The 22,380-nt window shown below is 46.5% G+C and overlaps 2 protein-coding genes across 2 annotated transcripts in view; both read left to right on the forward strand.

Moving 5' to 3' along the window:
- The window catches only part of LOC108309935 (serine/threonine-protein phosphatase 4 regulatory subunit 1-like), a 78,945-nt gene extending 71,128 nt beyond the window's left edge, over positions 1 to 7,817 (forward strand). The window contains 4 exon segments of the mRNA XM_037741353.1: positions 474 to 594; positions 1,379 to 1,513; positions 3,878 to 4,019; positions 4,823 to 7,817. Coding sequence (XP_037597281.1) covers positions 474 to 594; positions 1,379 to 1,513; positions 3,878 to 4,019; positions 4,823 to 4,980 — 556 coding nt within the window. The 3' untranslated portion in view covers positions 4,981 to 7,817.
- Positions 7,818 to 8,090: 273 nt separating this feature from the next.
- On the forward strand, positions 8,091 to 18,120 carry ANKRD60 (ankyrin repeat domain 60). The gene is made up of 4 exons (XM_017536595.2): positions 8,091 to 8,520; positions 13,525 to 13,655; positions 15,167 to 15,332; positions 17,810 to 18,120. Exons 1-4 carry the CDS (start codon positions 8,091 to 8,093, stop codon positions 18,118 to 18,120), a joined length of 1,038 nt encoding a protein of 345 aa, XP_017392084.1.
- Positions 18,121 to 22,380: the final 4,260 nt, after the last annotated feature.

A 22,380-nucleotide genomic window follows, 5' to 3' on the forward strand; every position in this document is an offset into this window, starting at 1 on the left:
ACGCTCCCAGTTCTCTCCAAGCGGACCTCGCTGCAGTGAAACCGCCTCGTGCTGCCGCGAGCCGCGAGCCGCGAGCAGGAGCATCCGGTTCGGTTTGCAGATGCAGGAGCCCTGGAGCGGCCGTGCAGTCTCGCAGTGCTGGCTTGATCTGTTGACCTCTGCGTACTTCAACTTTCTGGCTATTTTTATGTTATCTGATTTTTGAAGTTTTATGTGCTTTTCAACTGATAACCTAAAATTGAAATATTAAATCTGTATTCGTAAATTTCTCAGCCTCTGTTTTGCAGAGTTTTATTTCCTTTTTGTTTGATTTGTATGTGTATGAGATACATTTTACTGAAGACCGAAGTCTTGCTAGGTCTCTTGCTGTTTATTTCCCAGCCTGGCTATTTTTATCTATAAGATGAAAGGACAGTAAAAAGAAATCATTTTTTTTTTGCCCAAAAATAATTTTTTTTTTTTTTTAATTTCAGACAGCTGATACTGATTCTGGAACTCTATAGTCCTAATGATGTTTATGATTACTTAATGCACATTGCCTTAAAGTTGTGTGCAGATAAAGTTTCTGAAGTTCGGTGGATCTCCTTCAAACTAGTAAGGAATCAGGGCATTTGCTCTGTGATTTTTACAAATAGAATGTTTATGTATCTTCCATTTTAACTATTTAATTTTTTTCTGGGCTTAATTTGTCAGCTTACCTATGAAACTAACTTTAAATTTTCAAATTAGGAACTATATTATAATTTTATGAATTTGTAGGATAGCTTTTTTGTTAAGTTATATGTTTCAGTGAGGGAAATTGTGGATTAATTATTTTATATATGAAACCCTTTAAGCAATAGCTTAGTGTTTTTTAAAATACAGGTTGATTTACAGCGTGGTTTTGTAGAAAAATATTTAGTGAGCAATGACTCTGCTATAGAAAAGCTGATTCTGTTTTTTCTGTGGGTTTTATCAGCTGGATACTGGGGAAAAAAATCACATTTGAAAATACTGATTTTAAGATACTCTGATGGTATTAAAATTTTATAAAAATGTCATGTTCTGAAAGATAATGATTTAGTTATTATTAAGCGAGGGGACATGCTCTAAAATTTGGAACCTTTAGATTAATAAGGTATTTTTCTAATGTCGGTCTCCTTTTAAATTTCATTTCTATGAAGGGCTTTATGTATGTGTATGTACTGCCATATATTTAAACATCTTTTTTTCTCTGTGTTCTAATGATGACCTTGACAAAAATTACTTTCTCCTGTGCTTATAAATTCATTTTAAAGGTGGAAAGGTGCATAAAAATGTCTAGTTTCCATGTAGAGTAGCATTCATAATTCAAATAGATGGCAGCATTTTAAGTTTGCTCTTCTGATATTTTTCACAGGTTGTGGCAATTCTGCAGAAGTTCTATTCCAACAGCGAAAGTGCATTGGGGTTAAATTTCATCCATGAACTCATCATAAGGTTCCGGCACTGTTCTAAGTGGGTTGGAAGGCAAGCTTTCGCTTTCATCTGTCAGGTTAGCAAGACCCGAGCAGGGATCTACTCTGGGTATAACTCTGCCATGTTATGAAATCAAGTTTACCAGACAGAGAATCTCAGCCCTGGAGTACTAGCCAGGAACTGAGGAATTACTTACCGAGCCCTCTCATCTCGTAGGACATTGGGACCAATCAGTGTGGTGAAGGGACTTGCCCAGCATTACCCCAGGGCTTCCCCACTGGTGAATGAGTACCCCAGGCATACTCACTCACCACGTAGATACTGATTGAATACCTGCCGTGGTCCAGATAGATTGTAGATGCTAAAGACAGAGTGGACAAACCTCTGCTCTCCCCACTTCCATCCAGTAAGGTAAGGGTCAGGCCCACAGTCCACTCCCATCCTGTCCAGGTTGGTGTCCACCACTGCACCTCACCTTAGCCAGTGGCCTTGGAAGGACGGCGGGATGAATTGGGCGGGGGGTTGGGGCAGAGATGTTAACCTCTTTAGAGTTATATCATACATAGAGTTCATATCATCCTGCCCAGCTCCCCAGATCGCCCTGTCTACTCAGCCTCTTGGAAATGAGGGTGTGATTTGTGTTTGCCTAGGGGCAAAGGTAGTGATAATGGCTGCTATTTCTTGAATACCTCTTGTGTGCCAGGCATCATGCCATACATTTAATTCTCTAATAAAAGGTAATGTGTTATGGTGGGTGCCTTTAATCCCAGCTACTTGGGAGGCTGAGGCAGGAGAATCGCTAATCGCTTGAACCCGGGTGGTGGAGTTTGCAGTGAGCTGAGATTGCACCACTCCATTCCAGCCTGGGCAACAGAGCGAGACTCTATCTCAAAAAAAAAAAAGTAATGTGTATTGAGCACAGCATACCTGTCTACCTTTAGACCGTCTCTTTTAGGTGAAACATTTGAAGCCCAGAGAGGTTAAGTCACTTGTTCATGATCACACAGGAAGCGTAAACCTGTAATTTTTTTTCTGCTAAAGTATTGTTTTAAACATTTTAACTTTATTATGCACGTTTTCAAGCATATACAAAGGTAGAGGGAATGGTGTAATGAATCGCTGTGAACCTGCCACCCAGCTTTGTTGATAGTACGATAAAGCTGGGTTGGGGGACCGTATCTGACCCCAGACCAAAGCCTCCTTTTTGTCCCTGATGACCACGGGCACCAGATGACTCATCAGCGCCCCCTGTTGGGCCAGTGGGACATTACAGGGGTGCCATAGCAGTCTGCTCTGAGGTCAGTGGATGGCGGAGTGAACAGCAAACTCAAAACCACAGACTTGACAGCACGGCCGTCTGTAAAGGAAAAGTCAGTGTTCCAAGTCAATTTGCAGAGAAAGCTTAAAGGAAACACTTTTTGCTTTTATTTTTAAATTATTTTTCTGAGATTAGAAAATCTGAAATGACTCTTGCAACTCGGGGTGGGGGGGAAGAATGGGAAGGGTGAGGGGTAAAAGACTACACATTGGGTGCCATGTGCACTGCTTAAAGGGGGCCAGGAATATGTGCTTGCTTTCTAGTGTTGTTATGGGCTTCTGTGGGCTGACAGATCTAAGCTACCTAGCGTGGTGCCTGGCACCTGGGGAACACTGGCACTGGTCATCACAGCGCCTATTTACCACGACACAAATTACCCTGTACTAGAAGAGCCACAGGACTTAGAATCCACACTTTGGCTTGCAGTCCCCACCCTGCTGCCACTTGGTGGTGATGAGACCTTTGGCTGTCACCACCACATTGGAAATGAATTGTTTTCACCTGTAAAACCAGGCTGCTGTTGAATTCCAAGGCTAGTCTTGGGAATTAAGTGAGAGGATACATGTAAAGTCTTGTAAGTGGAGAAGCTGTGTGCACATGCTGAGGGTTATCACAGGACTGTGTTTACTGATTATTTACAGAGGTCTGGGCATTGGGTTATGGTTTGAGATTTGACTGTCATTTGACAGCATAGCCACCGTGAGTGACAGGTGAGGGTTCTTGATCCTTACTGGTCAGCTGTGTGCAGTGTGGTGGCATACTCCTAGATGCCTTGCATAACAGACCAGTCATCATACAGATGAGGAAACTGAGGCTCGTAAATGTTAAGCCACTTAACCTGAAGCCACGTAGCTACTAAGACCAAGTTAGATTTTGAACCTAGACCTTTCTGACTCCATAGCCCATCAGATCTTAACCTACTTGGAACCCAGTGCTTGGTAGTGAATTATAACAAAATATTAACTGTGTTTCTAACCAAATGCAGTGCTTGAGATTAAAAAATTCACACACACGCCTCAAACCTACAGATTCTGAAATGACTTCTTTGGGATTAAAGAAGTGTATGTTTCTAGAAGACTGCTGGAAAACATCACTTCTTTGGCTGTGACTTTCTTGGAGCAGGCAGTGGTGAGCAAGGAGTGCATCCCCATGGACCAGTTCGTGGAGCACCTGCTTCCCAGCCTTCTGAGCCTCGCATCAGATCCTGTGCCCAATGTGAGGGTTCTGCTAGCCAAGGCCCTAAGGCAGGTGCTGTTGGAAAAGGGTAGGTGGAGCACTTTTCGGAACTCATGCATTTCAGGCAACCTCCATCAGTTGTTAAAGGCCACAACTAGATTTCCTCTAGGAAATTAAGGCAGGTTGTGTGACACCACACTTAAGGTTTATTTCGTAAATGAATATGTTAATTCTATGCATCATTTTATGTTATTTGTAAAATGACTAAGGAAATGAATGTAATTCAGTCTTCACATTTAATAAACATATGCTAAAATGCAAAATATTACATAGCTTTCCAAAAATGAGAGAATCTTAAAAATTTTGAGTTATGACATGAAAGATTGTGAAAGATAGCAAATGTAAGCCTTAACTGCTATTATGTTTTAATGGTATTATTTTGTGGTCAGTTAAAAAACATTTGTAACCCAACTAGTTGGTTATTTACACCTGGACAGGACTTAATAAACGCTTTGTGTTTCTTGGATAGTTTATTTCTACACCACACATATAAGAAAAATATCTTGAACTCTGCCCCCCACGTACATTTCTTGCCACTTCACCCCCTGCCCCACCCTCCCTGCAGCCTACTCCTGCTCCACACATTGCCATTTCTTTTGTGTTGGCAGGAAAAAAAAAAGATAGTTACTATAAGTTTTAAAATATGCATAACTGTTAGGAGTCCATCTTTAACATTTTAGAAATATTCTTTGATTAAGGCAGTTTGTCATTTGAAAGCACTTAAAAATGATCTATTGTCCTGACATGTGGCTAACAAAAAACCAAAATTAGAGTATGTTTTGAATACAGTTCATGGCACACATGATTCAGACTCATGGTTTCTCTCTTTAGCGTATTTTAGAAATGCCGGTAACCCTCATCTTGAAGTCGTTGAAGAGACCATCTTGGCTTTGCAGTCAGACCGGGACCAAGATGTTTCCTTTTTTGCAACCCTAGAACCAAAGCGGCGGAATACCATAGACACTACTGTACTAGAAAAACAGAATTAACTACTCTATGATGAATCACAGTCTGGCTGTTTCATGCTTGACACATATGGCTTATAATAACTTGAAGGGGAACTGATTATACTATACCAGCTGGGGGAGATTTCGGAACCTTTCATACTGTGCACTCAAAGACTGAATGATTGACCCCTCTCCCATCTGTACCCTGAAGGGACTGAAGCTGATTAGGGCTTTTTCTGGATGGCTGAGCCATCCTGATCAGTAAGTCTGTGGAAAGGCTGCAGACCAGGTGGCTAACTGGGCACTGGAGCCTCTGAACCATCAGGCTGCTTGCTGGCACGTTATTTTCTCCATGGCAGACTGTGTGATCTGAAGTCCCCCCACCCTTGCCGAGTAGTTTATTAGAAGCTCTTAAGTCTTTTATAGACCTGCATATTTCCTTCCCTAATGGTTTCCTATAAAATATAGCTTATGGCATTATATTTTATTTTTAAATGAATTACTGTACTTATATAAATAACTCTTGACAGGAAGAAAATATATTAATGTAGTATTTGCCCCCATCAGTGAGCTGAACAAATATATCATTTAAATCTATGCTCCACTTTGAGTTGCTACAAATATAGTTCAGTTTGTTTACTTTCAAAAAATGTGATAAAGAAATCTAAAGAATGATTGATGGCAGTCTTTCTCATATTGTGCCTTTGTTACAATCTCTGCTGGAACTTTTCCTCAGACACGTACTCCTCCCCTCCTGACAGGAACTGTTTCCCGAAAGATGTGTGTTGGCCTTTGATGATAGAGGCATAAAGCTGAAAGATTTTTCACTTTTACATGGATATGCTATCATATGTTTAAGAACTTGGGAGGGAGATTGGTAACATATTTTTTCATTTTTATATGGATATGTTATATGTCTAAGAACCTGGGAGGAAAATTAATAACCGAGATGCATGGATATTGACTTTATATCTAATGCTTTAGAATCTTAACCAAAAAAAGGAAAACCTGGTTCTGATCAGAACCTGCCCACAAGTTCTATGCACCTGTGATTTTGGAGGTCAAATGAAATACTCTTCAAATTGACTTAAGAAGTACACAACTCTTAGAGTTCATGCATTTAAAATTTTGACTAAGAAAGATGCTCTAGAATTTCACCAGGTTTTTAAAAATTAATAGTTTAAGATTTTCTAACCATTTGAACAAATTTCACATACATGTATGCACATGTCATTTTTCTTGTTTCTATTTTTATGTTCTCAGAGGTAGAATAAGGGAAGAAAGGAGGAAACGGCCCATTTGGGGTTTCAGCACTAGCTCTGCTGGGGGTTTGTAAGCTATTTTTATTCTTTCCTTCGATCTTTTTCTTGTTTGTATTGTCTTTATTTTTTAAGGAAATTTTTGAAGCTATGTATTGAATTTCCTAGTATACAGGGTGTTACCCCCACCTCCAAATTCTATTTAAGTAATTATTTTAAAAGAAAGACAGGAGTATATACACCATGGTAAAAATAATAATAATAATGATAAGGTTCATGTGTGAGACTTACAAACCGTACCCCAGGGTGGCATTTAGGCAATGTCTAAAAGTGAGTTAATAAGTCAGTTAATAAACTGGAAGCTACGTATTTTTAAAAAAATGGTCAATTTGTCTTGTGTTTAATATTTGCCTGAAGTAAATGGAGATATTGTTTTGCCTTGGTAAGTAGCAATTTTTAATTTTTTTATTGCCTACAAATTGAGAGTGTTTTTTAAAAAATCTGTGGGTCTAGCAGCAAGTAGAATTATTCAGCTGGAATCTTGTATTCTATACAGAGCTTAATTTTCCATTAAGGAAAAAAATGAGCTTCAGTTTGTGTTGTGATGTGTATAATTTGCATGCTGAATCACAACGTGCTTGGAGAGCTTGTAGACTCTTTGGTAAATAATCTAACCTTTACAATTTCAGTTTCTACGTTAACATTTTTCTATAATATGAGTTCCTTTCCAATGCAAGGATATTTTTCATGGCAGTAATTTCTCTGTAAAAATAATTTTTAAGCTTACATTTTACTCATTTTTGCAACAACTGAGATTTTTCCAAGACTGTTCTGTTTCCTCCTGCCCTCATAGCTGCCACCCCCATCACTTCAGCACTTGTGTTTTCTTATTATTCATGGGTACCATGTTGAGTGTTTGTAATTTGACCACCACAGGTAAGCTTCCTGTTTACTTGAACGCGCAGCCTCATCTCGGGTGAATGAATGGAAAATCACAGATGAGTTTCTTCCAGGCAGAGCTGACTCCAAAGGTATCTTAACAATAGAACCATCCCAGCCTTTCTAGAGTGGACATTTCCCCACTTAAGAGTGTTTATCAGCATCTTTCTGCCATCAAGAATTCAAGAGCATTTTCAAAATTGATAGATTTTGATGCAGTTTTGCAAGTTTCCATGAAAGGCTGCCTCCCACTTCTGGGGTCCACTCTCAAGTCGGGACTAGATTTGCTTCAGGGAGTCATGTTTATGAAATGTTTTTTTTTTTCGTTCATGGTAGAAGTGTTTTTATAACGAAAGTCTGCACTTTACAACTCTGTAGGCCATGCATGCAATGGACTGAGAGCCTTGTTCACGTGTAATTCCTCCAGGTAACTCATCCCAATTTATGCAAAGATCGTATTTTAAACAGACGCGGAGAAGTGATAACCTTTTCCTAACAGCAGCAAGAATGCCCCTTCCGTTTGCCTGGTGAAAAGAACTGACATTAACAGCAGCTTGGAGGCTGCAAGGAGGTGGGGACATGGCCTGAGCTCCGGCCAGGGGCCCAGTGCAGGTCATCGGAGCGTGGCCGCTCGGCGATGTCTCTGTATTTATCAATAAATCTCCCGGTTGTTTTGAGCACCTGTGACCTGTTCCATTATTTAAAAACCGTCTCCTGCGGCCACGTGCAACCCCGCCTTTGTTCATCACCGGGGCGGGAAAGGACCGCGGGGCCCTTGGGCGACGCCCGCCCGTCGGTCCCCTTGGGGGCTCGGGTGGCGGGCAGGGAGGGGCCTCGCCGTGGGTCTGGAGGGGGTGGCCTCGGCCGGGCCTGGACGTCACAGTGGAGCCCGGGGCTCGCGGGGCGTCAGGGCGGGGGCGGTGATGACGCGTGGCCGCCGCACTCGAGCCGGGGATGACGCGCGGCCGCGGCGGGGCCATGCAGCGGGCGGCGGCGGGGGCAGGCGGAGCGCGGGCGGCGGGGCCGCTGCGGGGCGCCCCTCTCCTGGACCCCAATGCGGGACGCAGGGGCGGTGCGGGAGCTGGGGTGCAGGGACGCGGCGGGCCCAGGGTGGGCTCGGCGGGCTCGCGGCCCCTCCCCGCGCAGCCCCCGGCCCGGGCTCGCGGCTGGAGCCAGCGGCTCGTCGGTGACCCGAAGGCCACGAGCGCGTCGCCCGACTTGGCACCTGATGTCTTCGTCCTCCGGGTGCGCCTGGAGGAGACAGGGGAGATGTTCCGAGTGGCAAACTGCCGCGGCGACATGACCGTGCGGGAGCTCAAAGAGGAGCTGGACCTGATGGTCGGCATCCCCTTCAACCTCCAGCGGCTCCAGTACCTCGACGAAGGTGACTCCTGCCCTGACCCCTTCCCTGGCCACATGCAAGGGAACCCAGTCCACTTCTGAAGCTGGATTCCCAAAGGGAAGTCTGCTTATGTGAGGACCCCCAGATGTCAAAGCAAACCCCAGCCACCCTGAAACCCAGATGGAAGGGCCACTTAGGGTCCTGGCCACAGAGGGACTGCCCAATCTCAGACACACAGGTTCACATTGGACTCCCAATCAAGGCAAACCTTGTCCACAGCAGGACCCTAATCCACAAGCAGGTCCTACCTGGATGGGCTGCATCTGCCAACCCTGAGCGAATCCTGTCCATGCCAGGATCCCAGGGGAAGCCTGACCCTCAGGCTCCCCATGTCTTCATAAGAGACCTGGGTCCTAAAGTCAACTCTGTTCATGTAAGACTTGTCTGAAACAAAGCCTGTCCTCAGCAGGACCCCCAAACCCAGGATAAGCCTGCCCATGTCAGGACCCCAAACTCAGAGCAAACCCCAAATCCTCCTCCATGCTGGTCTTGAGAACATCAGAATCCCATATCCTTTAGCCAACCATGTGCATGCAAGCATGCCAAACCTGGAACAAATCCTGCTGACCTCAGGACTCAAAAACCCAGAACAGAATTGTCTAACACCAAAACCCAAATCTCTAGGCTAACCATGACTACCTCATAACCCCAAATCCTCCAGCAACCGCATCCCCCTAGGATGCCAAGGCTTGAACAAACCTTGACCACCTCAGGACCCCAAAATCCAGAGCAAACATGCCCAACTGAACCCCAAATCTCCAGGCTACCCATGACTACCTCAGAACCCCAAAATTTCCAGCCAGTTTGGTCTTGCAGGGATGACAAATCAAAACAAACCCTGTCCATCTCAGGACCCCAAAATCAAGAACAAACCTGCCCAAGACTGAACCCCAAATCTCCAGGCTAACCATGACTATCTCAGAACCCCCAACCCTCCAGCAACTGTGTCCATGCAAAGAGGTCAAAGTGGAAACAAACTCTGTCCACGTTAGGACCCCAAAACCAAGAACAAACCCGGCTAAATCTGAAACCCCGAATTGCCAGACTAACCATGTAACTATTAGGACCCCAAATCCTCCACAACCATGTCCACACAAGGTTGCTAAAGTCTGAAACAAACCCTGCCCACCTCAAGACCCTATGTCTATATTGCAAAGTCTGCTCATGTTTAAGCCTCAAATCCTGAAGCTGTGACTGGCTGTAACAGAACCCTAAATGTCAGAGCAGACTCTCCCCACATCACGACCCTCAACTGCTCAATTCTGGACCCCCAGTCTTCAACTAACCTGTGCATCTGGACCCCAATCTATTAGCCACTTCTGTCTACATAAGGATGACAGAACCCAAAATGAACCCTGCCCACATATGGACCCCAAAATTCAAAGCCAACTCTGCTTACATCTGAAAGGCAGTCACCGAGCTCACCAGGACTATACCAGAACCCAAATCCATGCAAAATGTCTTCATAAGGGCTCCAAAGAATGAAACAAACTCTGCCCACAACAGGATCCCAAAGCTCAAGTCAAACCGATCCATATATGAATCCCCAGATGTGAAACTTTTGTCTACCTCAGCACTCCAAGGTCGAAGCCAGCCATGTCCATGTAAGGAAGTCAAGGTTAAAACCAAACCCTGCCTCCCTGAGGACCCCAAAGCTCAAAGCAAACTTTTCTTGTATTTGTAACCCAAATCTTTCAGCCAACTTTAATTGTACCAGAACCCCAAATTACAGACCAAATCCTGCATATAGCAGGGCCCCAAATTTTGAAGCAGATTTTATCACCATGAAGACCCCCAAATCTCAGGGCAGATGTGGTCGATTCCTACTCTCCAAATGCCACACTGCTCAGGACTACATCAGATCCCCACATCCCAAAACAAGTCCTGCCCGTACAAGGACTCCAAATCCCAGAACAGACCTTTTCACATCAGGACCCCCAAATGACAGCAAACCTTACTTTAATCAGAACCCCTAATCCAGAGTAAACTGCCCTCATAGGACCCTGAGTCTCAAGGCAAATGCTGCTATCCACATTTGAACCCCGAATACTGGCACTAATGCAGTCCATATCAGAACCCCAAATTCCAAGCTGTGTCCTTGTTCACATCGGGAGCTCAAAGCTAGTCCAGCTGGAATCAGAACCTAGAGATGAAAGTTTCCCATGACTGAATTAGGACCCCAAGGGCCCGGCTCCAGAGAAGTCCCATGTGACAGGCACCCTAGAGCCCATCTCTCGTTCCATCAGTCTCCTTCCCTGACCTGAAGACGTGGCTTTCCCTATCCCGATTCCCTAAAATATTTAGGACATGAGAACAGCATCAAAGCCCCTGGGCTCCATCATCTCCCCACCCATTTGAAATCAATGCAAAACACTTCAAGAAAATGAAGATATAAAAAAAAAAAATCTCTGAGCTGCTGCACAGAGAATGTGAACAGCTGATACTGCAGAGAGACTGCAGCTGTACTGCAGGGGCTGGGGAGCAAAGGAGACAAACAGATCGGAGAGCAGCCTGCCTCCACGGGCTTGGTGCTGCAGACACTGCCCTGCGGGGCCCAGTTCCCTAATGTGTAACACAGAGCCACCAGCTCTACAATTCTCAGAGCTGTTTCCCCGCTACGGACAGAAAAGATTTGGGAAACTTGAAATGCACAGCAAAAGCCAAAATATCTTCCTTTGCTCTCTTCAAAATAGGTTGAGCATTGTTCGTGACATATTTATTTTCCTATAGGAGTATTTGGAAGATGCTCTTGGCATTTTTGGAGCTTTCTTCGGAAAGGAATGTGTTTTGAGCCTTGTCTGTATTTAACATATTAAAAGTGAGGAGAGTTATTGAAGGATTTAGTAAGAGTTCCCAAAGAAGTAATTTGCAAGTTATCCTTAACTCAAATGCCTCACACCCTTTCTGTTCATTTATTTTCACTGATGAGCTATGCTGAGCTATAAATTCAAGAAAGCTAAGAGGGAACGAGAGAGAGGGGGTGACTTACCACTGATGTCACAGGACTATCACTCAACAGGCACTTAGCAACTGTTAGAGGCTCGACCTCTCTCTGCTGTTGCAGTCCTTGCTGTGGGCGGCAAACAAGAAAGACAGAAGGTGCTAGTCGTTATTAGGAGAAATTTGAGCTACTGCCTATAAATAATCCTCTGAGGCCTCTCCTACCTACCTCAAAGTTTGGGCAGGGGGTTGGGAGAGATCAAATGAGATCATGTGTGTGAAAACCTTGAGAATCACAAATCTAAATGGGGCGAGCAAATCCATAGGCTAGGATTGCCCTTACACGTCTGTTGTCGACTTTGATAATTTATTTGGCTGGTGATAATTAGTATTTGTCTAAGCCCAAGGCAGTGGCTGCCTGACTGTAGAAAGAGGATGTGCTTGGATTTCCGCAGGAGCTGTGCAGCAGGTGGGAGCTGCACTCTGGCACGTCTCAGGGAAACACAGCTCTACTCAATAGTCTCAAAGTTGTAAGGAGAGGTTGTCTTACTTAGACTAATTGTAGGTTATCTTCTGCATCTGAACCACAAATAGGACACTAATTAGCAGATTTGCTAATCACCATTCTGGGTTTACAGCTGCCATCCTGAGTTTCTGCTAGCAAATTGGTGCCCATAGAGCCAAGAGGGGGAAGCCAGTGGCCCTGGAGGGAGGCAGGTCCGGTGCCAGCACTGGCATGGCCGTTTACAGGCTATGTGAGCCTCGGTTTGCTTATCAGCAGGTGGAGATAACAAACCTCCTTGGAGGGCTGTCCTAAGATGAAAGAATATAGGTGCTCAGTCTGGGCACCAAGTCATCACTAAGTACCTAGTACATGGCGCAGAGCAGCGCATCATGACCCCAGAAAACTCACGAATCCCAGTCACTTGGAGTGTCATCTCACCTAGGCAGAGCCAAAACCTAATGTTGGTGTCGTTGCTCATGAAGAAAGCATGAGGTAGAAGCAGCTCTGGCACCCCGAGTGCAAATGAAGTGGATGTCAGCATCAGCTCCTCACATCACATCGGCTCTCAGCTGGGGGAGTTTTGCCCCCAAAGCCCATTTGGCAATATATAGAAACTTTTTTCTTTTTTAAGACAGGGTTTCACTCTATTGCCCAGTCTGGAATGCAGTGCTGCAATCTTGGCTCACTGCAACCTCTGCCTCCTAGCTCAGGTGATCCTCCCACCTCAGCCTCCTGAATAGCTGGGACCACAGGTGTGAGCCATCAGGCTCAGATAATTTTTGTATTTTGTAGAGACAGGTTTTTGCCATGTTGCCCAGGCTAGTCTCGAACTTCTAGGCTCAAGCAATCTGCCCACTTCAGCCTCCCAAAGTGTTGAGATGACAGGAGCGAGCCACTGTGCCGGCCTGGAGACATTTTTGATTGCCTTAATTTGGTGAACATGCTGCTAGCATCTCGTGGGTAGAGGCCAGGGAGCTGCTGAACACCCAGCAACGAGGGTGGGACCCTGCCACGAGGAGCTACCCAGTCTAAACTGTCGGCAGTGCCAAGGTGGACAAACCCGACTCAAGCTTCAATTTGAAAGATCCAACAATTTTTTGGTCATTGTCACCTCCTTAGCCAACTAATGACATTATCCAAGAGTGAGTATTTTGGTTTACCCCATATGACTTGTATAACCACATCGTGCTGTGTCTAATGTCTGGTTACTTCAAGTTTAAGCCATTCTATTTGTAGAGTTTGCCTTATAAAATGACTTTACTGACTCATGTACTTTTTCACAATAGGACAAGTTATAATTACAGAATTTTATAAATTGTTGGCATCGTTATTTTGTTCGGCTTCTGAGCTGAGCCAAATTAATTTTCTATAAAGCATTACCGACAACAGACAGACCCATGCGGCATCAGCAAATGAGATTCTTATTTGGTATTTCTAAAATTATCTTTGTGGTACCCAAGGTCAGATAATCTCTTAACCAGTGTAGTAGTTTATCTTTAATACCCAATTTTTTAAAAGAAAAAAACAATGGTTCCCTGCAGGAGTTTTGATGGATGAGGCTACCCTGACGTTCCACGATGTTGTTCCTGGCGGGATGATTTCATTATGTGTCTGGCATCATGACGGATGGACACAGCTTGTTTTGGCGGCTGTGGAAGGGGATCCCAGCAAGGTGTCTTCATGCTTCTTTACATGGATATTATATGTTATGAAGCAACCGTAAATTGTGGGGGGAAAATTAGTCTTTAATATGGATATATGAGTAACAGTTTCAGAGCGAAAAGAACGATGGCCGTGTCATAATTATGAAACACCACACCCAGGGTTTTCCTTCACTCCTTGGGTTTACCATTTCGCTGGGTTTATCGATTTGTGATTTATAACCCACTCACCACCCCGCCCCGCAAAGGAGTCGAGGCAGCACGTTTCTGTTCATGTGTATAAGTGATAAGGTTGGAAATCTAATTTAACACTGAGAGGAGAACTCCAGATAACAGGGAAACGTGCAGCCCGGAGATGAGGGCTGTGATGCAGGCTCCGGCCAGATGCCGCCTGGTGAAGGGGGAGAGGCCCCATGTTCCTCTATGCTTCCTCCTGGCCTCTCAGCTGGGCTCTAGGGGTGGGCAGTGGGGGCCAGAAGAATAGAAACCAGGTGTATACCCAACAGGGAAGATGAATCACTGCGACATGAAGGACAATGCTATATTCTTTCTAGAAAAGAAATTCGGTTGGAAAGCTATGTGCTTCTGGAGAAGACGAGACAGTTTGTTTTCTGAGAAAGGGGTCAGGGCAAGCTGGGTATAGCAGGGGCTGGGACTGGCTCTCAGAAGAGTGAGCGGGCTTGGGGCAAACGGGCAGGAGGCAGCCTTGGTGGGGACAGTGGGGAGGGTGGGGGCCCCGTCCCAACCCTGACGTATCTCCACCCAGTCCCTCCCGCTTGTCCTCCTCCGTGCTCTCCTCTGTCCCCTCTGCCTCCCTTCCCTTTGTCACCAGCAGTGTGGTCCGTGCTTGGTTTGCCGGCTCTTGCTCTGGCCATGGGGGTCACCTCCCTGCTGTCTGACATTGTCAGAATTGCCGTCATCCTTGTCTTGATTATGCTCCTCCTGCTCCCCCAGTCCTGACTCCCACATCAGGGAAGAGTGTCCTCCCTGGGGGGACCCGTAGCCTCCTCCCAGGCTCAAAGACTTAATTCACCACGAGGTGGTTGCACGACCGGGCTGTTCACCTGTGCGTGTTCGGCTTGCTCTGAAACCTAACAAAGACAGTGGGCACACAAATAGATGGGAAGGTTAGAGCCCACCTGGTCTCCAGAGATGCCTGTCACCCTCTGGGAGGCCATTTGTATTGGCTGGTGTCTTCCTTCGTGGCTTCAGCCACCTTCCTGTGGACACTGGGCAAAGCTATTTTCTCTCTTCAGAATATTGACAGGAAGACCTCCTTGCATTCCGAGCCTGAGTGACAGTGAATTTGCATTTCCCTTACATATATAAAGCGTTAAATCCTGGCCTCCCCACCCTGCCTGGGTGTTTCCCAGCTTCTCAGTGAGGGTTTGCACCTCTCTTTTCCCATCATGAGCCTTAATTTGGCATCAGGCAAGCCTTCCCCCAAGCATGCCCAGCCAGCTGTCCAGCAAAACGTAGCCACACTTTTCAAAATAACTCAAGCTCCTCTTATCTTGCCCAGCTGTCTTGTCTCGGGGTTACGGAAGATTCCTTCTACCGAACTGCAAATTCAGAACATTTTGAGGGTGAGAAGTGGAAGCAGTGGACGTCTCAGAGGGCGTTTGTGGCGCTGTATGTGGCCTCGCACAGAGGTCACATTGATGCTGTGCAGTACCTTCTAGAACACGGTAATTCTGGTAGAATGCTTGCTATGTTCAAGAGCTGGGATTTTTTGCAGGTGGAGAGGACAGAGTATCTTGTCTTCCTGGTGCCTCCAGCAGCGGTTTTCTGGACCTATGTCTTGTCAGCCACCAATCAGGGTCCGCATGGAGGCACTCACTCCCTGTCTAGGCGAGTGTCTTACGGCACACCAGTCAAAGGCTGCCCTTTTTCTCTTCACCAGGCCTCAAGAAGACTCTTTCTGCTTCAGTGAGGCAGACATTTTGGGACCCAAGATGCAGGGAGCAGCCACAAACGTTTCCTGGTTTATTTTCCACCAGGCACATTGCTGGGAATATTCCCATGCTGTCTGCACGATTTCCACCCTCATGTGAAATTAGGACGCTGCAATGGTCCAAAATGGTCAAGCCTCTGGCTGGGTGCGGTGGCTCACACCTGTAATCTCAGCACTTTGGGAGGCCAAGGTGGGCAGATCACCTGAGGTCAGGAGTTCAAGACCAGCCTGGCCAACATGGTGAAACGCTGTCTCTACTAAAAATACAAAAATACAAAAATTAGCTGGGCGTGGTGGCATGTGCCTATACTCCCAGCTACTCAGGAGGCTGAGACAGGAGAATAATATATATATACACACACACAAAAAAAACAAAAAAACCCCAAATAGTTCACCCTCCAGCTGGCATAGCTCTGTGGTGGATGGCACACTCATCATTCTCCCTTCCCCAAGCCTTGTTATTATTTTCTCACAAGACATTCATGTGGGACTCTTTTTTTCAACCTACCTCCACTTAAGGGCCTTCTTCCTCTTTCTCTCTCTCTCTCTCTCTCTCTGGTTCACTTGATGGGTAGAGGCAGAAGACTTAGCCAACATTGTCTCCAAGTTAAAGAGCTTTACACGACATTCCATAGGTGTACACTCTATCCTCCCTGGACGTGCGATATTTTTGGGAACAGATGCCCACTGATGGTGATGCAGACCATTCAAAAACAAAGGATAACTTAGCTGTTAATAGCAGTAACAGCGCAGACCACCAGCTGCCTTGGAAAAAGGAAGAACATGATACGTGGTGTTTGGTCAATGGTTTGGGCTCTGGAGGGGCCTTTCAGAAGGGTCTCCCGTATCAACTTGCCTCCAAATGAGACCCCCTTTTTCCCCACCCACAGCCTTGGCCCCAGCCTCTCTCAGCTCTGTCATAGCTATTTTTCCCACTTACACCAAGCAAGGTGGGTAACATCTTGGATTTCTTGGGCTGGATGTTTGGGCCATGCAATGGGCGTATAAACCTCTGTAATAGGTAAGGTTACCTCCGCGATATTCTCCTTCCTTCCTTCACTAACTTTCTGTACTTTGCTTGTTGTAAAATGAAGTATGGGCTTTGCACAGCCCAGCAGTCCTTTAAGCTCATAAAAAGTCATTTTCATTCTGATGGAACTGTGATGTATTTGAAGGCACCAGTTAAAAAATTACAGCCAGCTTTGCAAAGTTTTCTGTCCTCCACAGACAGCTGCTGGGAGGAGGCACCATGGTCGACACCAGTATTCTAAGAGCCTATTTGAAACTTTACCTCACCAACCAGCCAGAGCTCATAAAAACTGGCTCCCGAAATGTCTGCTGAATTTAATTGAATTGCCTTATTTTCTGTGTCATGATATTTGTTACCCAGAGTTTGATTCAATTCCACAAGTCCAGATTGGACACCTGTCATTAGTCCATCCATCTGCAGGATGCGGTGACGAATTCAATCGAAGTAAAATCTGTCTATAAGTCAGTCTGCCCGTTGCCTGTCATTTTCTGAGCACCTGTCTTCTGCAGGCCCTGAGCTACGTGCTGGGGATGAGAACAGCAGCGAGCCAAATGTGTGTGTTTTCTGCCCTCGTGGAATTTCTGAGGGGAATTCAGTAGAGTATCACAAATAATTCCATGGTCAATGGTGTACATGGTGTTTTGAAGATGTAGCGTATCTATTGAGCTTATATAGGAGGTTTCATGGGGTGGGAAAACTGAGGAAGATTTTCCCAAGGAAGGAAATGAAACCTAAAGAAAGGTCAGAGTTAGCCCAGAAGAAAATGGATGAGAGTGTTGTACAACGGACCTGGGGCAGGATGTAGAGAGCAGGGTGTGTTTTAGGGATGAAGGTGGAAGGCAGGTATAATTGGAGACTTGGTGGTGGGGTTGGGGAGGAGAGTATGGCAGGAGGGAATGCTGGAGCAGTAGTGGCAAGGTGGGGTGGGGGTGAGCGGGAAAGACCTAGACGATCACTCCACAGGTGGTGGGAGGCAGTGATGGATCTGAGCAGGAGTGTGATATGGGCATTCTGGAAAGATCATTGGCTGCTGCCAGGGGAATGGACTGGAGGCAGGGCAGTGCTGGAGCTGGGCCAGGCGGCAGGACCTCCCTGGGGAGCACTCCCTTCACAGCCCAGGACCCCTCCTGTGCTTCCCCTCTGCACGTGTCTTCCTTCTGGCCAATGCTTTTATTTTACAGGAGCCAGCTGCCTCAGCAGATCGCCCCTGGGCAGGACACCTCTGCATGTGGCTGCAGTCATGGGCCAGTTGGACTGTATAAGCCTCCTGGTCCGGCACGGGGCCTCCATCCATGACAGAGATGCCAAGGGGGAGACCCCCATCTCCATTGCACACCGCCTGAACCAGATACAGAGCGAGCGGCAGATGTATCTCCTCCACCAGAGAGCAAAGTCAGGGATAAGGGATCCAAGCGACTTGGTCATGCAGAAGGCTTTGCGGAGGGTCAAGTCTGGGCCTGGGTCTAAGAAGATGATGATGACCCCTCATTAGCTCCCACTGGGAATGTTTGCCCATGGAAGCTGGCTTGGACAGCTTTGCAGAGTTCAATCCCATGGGGGCCCTTGTTGCACAGGGAGGCAGGAAAACAGGGCAATTAACCTGAATCAGATACGAAATTATCTGTCCTGTTTGCAAATGATTTCGGGAGGGTGTTGATGGAAGCGGGTAAGTCTGTGTTCATTTAGTAATCCATTATAGACCGAACAGCCTCGGATGCCAGCCTTTAATTTTAAACTATTTGCGCATTGTACCCAATAGCGCTGCTTGGGGTGATGGGATCCAATTACCTTCTCTCCCTTCTGGGGACTGTCTAATGCACGGGATAATACGAGTAATAACAATAATGATAATAGCACGATTGTTATTGTACAAACCAAGTGCCAGTGAGTGTCGGGAGGTCGTGCGTAGTGTGGGCTGTGAATTTCAGTTTGTAAAGCCCATGGAACTAAAGGCTCCCACAGCTAATGTTTCAGAAGGTTTCCTGAGCCATCTTTGGGGTCTTCTTCTTGAGTGAGGGGCAGAAGGGAAGCTGGGTGAGCTTGGCTCTCCAGACACATTCTCCAGAAGGGACTAAAAAGTAACATGTTGGCATTAGATGGAGTGGAAACAGTGTAAAAGATGGTGGGAATCGGGCTGGCCACATCTTCCCTTTGACCCCTCCCCAGTGGTCCAGGCGGTCTCCTCTTGCCAGCGTTCTCCTTTTCCTGCCAGCACTGGGATAGCCCTTCCTTCTTTCCTTTGTGGAGACCACCTTGGAGTGCCTGTGTTCAACTCTCAGGTTTCTGCATTACAAAACCTTATACCAGCCGGGCAAAGTGGCTCATGTCTGTAATCCCAGCACTTTGGGAGGCCGAGGTAGGTGGATCACGAGGTCAAGAGATCGAGACTATCCTGGTCAACATGATGAAACCCCATCTCTACTAAAAATACAAAAATTAGCTGGGCATGGTGGCTCGCGCCTGTAGTCCCAGCTACTCAGGAGGCTGAGGCAGGAGAATTGCTTGAACCCAGGAGGCAGAGGTTACCGTGAGCCGAGATCGCGCCATTGCACTCCAGCCTGGGTAACAAGAGCGAAACTCCGTCTCAAAAAAAACCTTATACTGTGTTGTAGGATGTGCCTGGTGTGCCCGCAGGGGCCCAGCCTGCGGACTGCATGAGTGAGCCGGGCACGGGAAACAAGAAGGAAAGACAGCAATAGGGCCAGCTGTCTGAAGAGGGCACCAAGACGCGGCTCCTGCAGAAATGAAAGGCAGAGGCTGCTAGAGCTTTCTAGGGCTCTCCAGACCTAGAAATCTGGCTTTTTGAAAGGATCTCTCTTGATTTTTTTTTTGAGATAGAGTTTTGCTCTATTGCCCAGGCTGGAATGCAATGGCGCCATTTTGGCTCACTGCAAACTCTGCCTCCTAGGTTCAAGTGATTCTCCTGCCTCGGCCTCCTGAGTAGCTGGGATTACAGGCACTTGCCACTATGCCAGGCTAATTTTTGTTATTTTTAGTAGAGACGAGGTTTCACCATGTTGGCCAGGCTGGTCTTGAACTCCTGACCTCATGATCTGCCTACCTTAGCCTCCCAAAGTGCTGGAATTACAGGCATGAGCCACCGTGCCTGGCCAGATCTCTTGATTTTTAAAATTTGGCTTGAATTTTTGAAGAACGTGGTCTGCTACAAAAGGAGTGAGAAGACGTGGGGGCACACCCACGTGACTGCCTCTTGTTCTCAAACTCTAATTCCTTTCATGGAGAAGTGTGGTAGAAACAACCTAAGTCTTTCTAGAACAATCCCAGACTCTGACGCCACAGCAAGGGAGTGGCCACGGGTCTTGCTGGGTGGCATGTGGGGTCCACTCTCCCACCTCCCACAGGACATTTATGTTTCTCTAAAGCCCTACCTTGTAAGCTACTTCTGGAATCAAAATGTGTGGCAATGGTTTCGTGACCATTGCAGTTTTTCTGGGTCTGGGAAACAGCCGCCCTTTCCCACTTCCCTCCCGAGAACTGGAGTCAGCTTTTAAATTAATTGGCTGCACTTCCTGCTGTTATAGCAAGTAAGATCTGTGTTGATGATGTGGTTTTACACTCAGTGTACGTGGCTGTACCCAGCTCAGCACTCTGTTTGACAAATAATAGTCAAGGAAAAAATAGCTCAGCATCAACTATGTCAAAGCTGAGATCCTGCTCTTGGCAGACGTTCTGCAAAGTCAATAGGCAGATATTAAGCAACTCCAACCCAATGGGGCAATCCATTTAGCTAATGAGGTGTTGAGGGGGGTGATGCGGGCACTGTTTTAACTTAACAAGTGGCATTACTCAAAGTCGTGCATTTGCCAGGAGCTCTGCCCAGGTGCCTTCATTGTTTGGAGAGCCAGCTGCTTGACTCATGTATCGAAAATTCTGGGGCAAGCCCTCCATCTTCATCTACCTCCAATTTAATTAAGAGCTTGGCCAGATATGGGGCAAGTGCCAAACTCTTCGTGGTGATATTTTGCTCAGTCTGTGGTAGGGTCATCTGAACACTCTTGTAGGTCCTGGGGAGCACTTCATTTTAGACAACCCTAACATCCTATTTACATTGAAACAAGTGTGCATCATTTACGAAATAAAATATATCCAGAGTCACAGAAGGGTTGAGTTGCCATTGGGTGATATGTTACATTTTGTAGACACTTCATTAGACATTTATTTTGAAGGTTTTTTTTTCACATTTTGGGAGCCAACAAAAAGTCGTTTTTTTTTTTTTTTTGATTGTGTGTGTGTGAGGTCAATCTCAAACATTTTGTTGGACCTTGGGGGTGGTCTGGCATGGTGGTCAGGCAGGTTTCTGCTCTTTGTAAAGTGGACAGGAGCTTCCTCTTGTAAAGGAGCTCCAGATGGTCTTTCAGGTCATGGCATCCCGTTCCTTCGCCTCCTCTGGCATCCCCAGGTATGGAGAAGAACTGCCTGCGCGGAGTTGGGGATGTAGGCTTTGGGGTCAGCACAGATCTCAGCTTGCATCTTACTGGCTCTGCCATGTGGCCTTGGGTGAATTCCCCACTGCTCTGAGCCAAGAATCCTCTGTAGAGGGGAAAGGAGGTTAATTCTGGTCGCTGAGCTTGCCAGAAGGGCCTGGGAGGTGGGAAGCCTCAGTATATGTCAACTGCTATAGTCTCAAAGATTGGCTGGAAAATCTTGCTGAAGTCATGGCTGAAATTATTGACGTTGGCGAGAGGGGAGATAGAAGACCCATTTGGTGCCTTTCCTGACCTCCCAAGTGTTGATCACCAAGAAAACCCTCATGAGCTGACCCTTTGAGCTTGGTGGCTCCATGGAAATGCCATTGTGTATCCTTGGATTTCTTGGAGGCCAAATAAACACGAAGTCTTCTTCCTACCCTCGTCACTGTCAGGGACATTGCTTACCCATGAGCCTTACGCCAGCCTGTCAGGCTGGAGCCCACTGGAGAAACGAACCCACTTGCTATGAGCAGATGATGATGGCAACCGAGTCAGCCATCATGTTTCCAGTTGCCTTGGCTGCCAGGGGGCTCAGAGCCAAGGTTAATGCCCACATGGGGCAAATATCCAATGCCCTGGCCTCCTTGCCTTTTATCTTCCCTTGAATGAGTTATTTTCCTTTCTAAAATCATAACTGCCTCATACAGGTGTTGAATTGTAAATTTCCTCCTTTCTGGAAGTCAGTGCAGTAGAAATTTTGAGAGATAACGTCAACTGTGGTGTTGGAGGGTGACTTGAACGTCTCACCCAGGGCTGCCTTAGTGGGCCCAGCTACCTGGCCGTCCAGCCTTCCAGGAGGTGAAACAAAGACGCTGAACTTTTCTTCTGCACTTCATTCCATTGGCGGAGTCTCCAGCAGCCTCTGCAGCCACGAGGCAGGTGTTGAGGATGCCCCTCTGGGCTTCTGCACATCCTGGGTCTGCTAGGCTCTGCCCCAGTCCTCAGCACTTTGCTTTCTCTCTCTGAAGATGACTCCAGGAGGCCTTCAGCTGCATGCTGGGCTGTTGCCACTGTCTCCTCCCTCCATCTCAGTTGTGGGACACTCCCTTGCCTGAAGCATATTCACCAACCCAGGGATTCCCAGAAAGCAGGGAGGGCATCTCACCGGTGGCGCCTCAGGGGACTTCAGGTGGTCCCTGACACTGTATGAAGTGACACTGAGACACTGGGTGGGAAAAGCAATCCCTCCGCACATTGCCCTCGAGCCTCTCAATATCCACGAGGAGAAAGTTTCCTTTTTCTGCTAGTGTATCTTCAACAAC

The sequence above is a fragment of the Cebus imitator genome, unplaced genomic scaffold, assembly GCF_001604975.1.
Source record: "Cebus imitator isolate Cc_AM_T3 unplaced genomic scaffold, Cebus_imitator-1.0 Scaffold99, whole genome shotgun sequence".
Lineage (NCBI taxonomy): Eukaryota > Metazoa > Chordata > Mammalia > Primates > Cebidae > Cebus > Cebus imitator.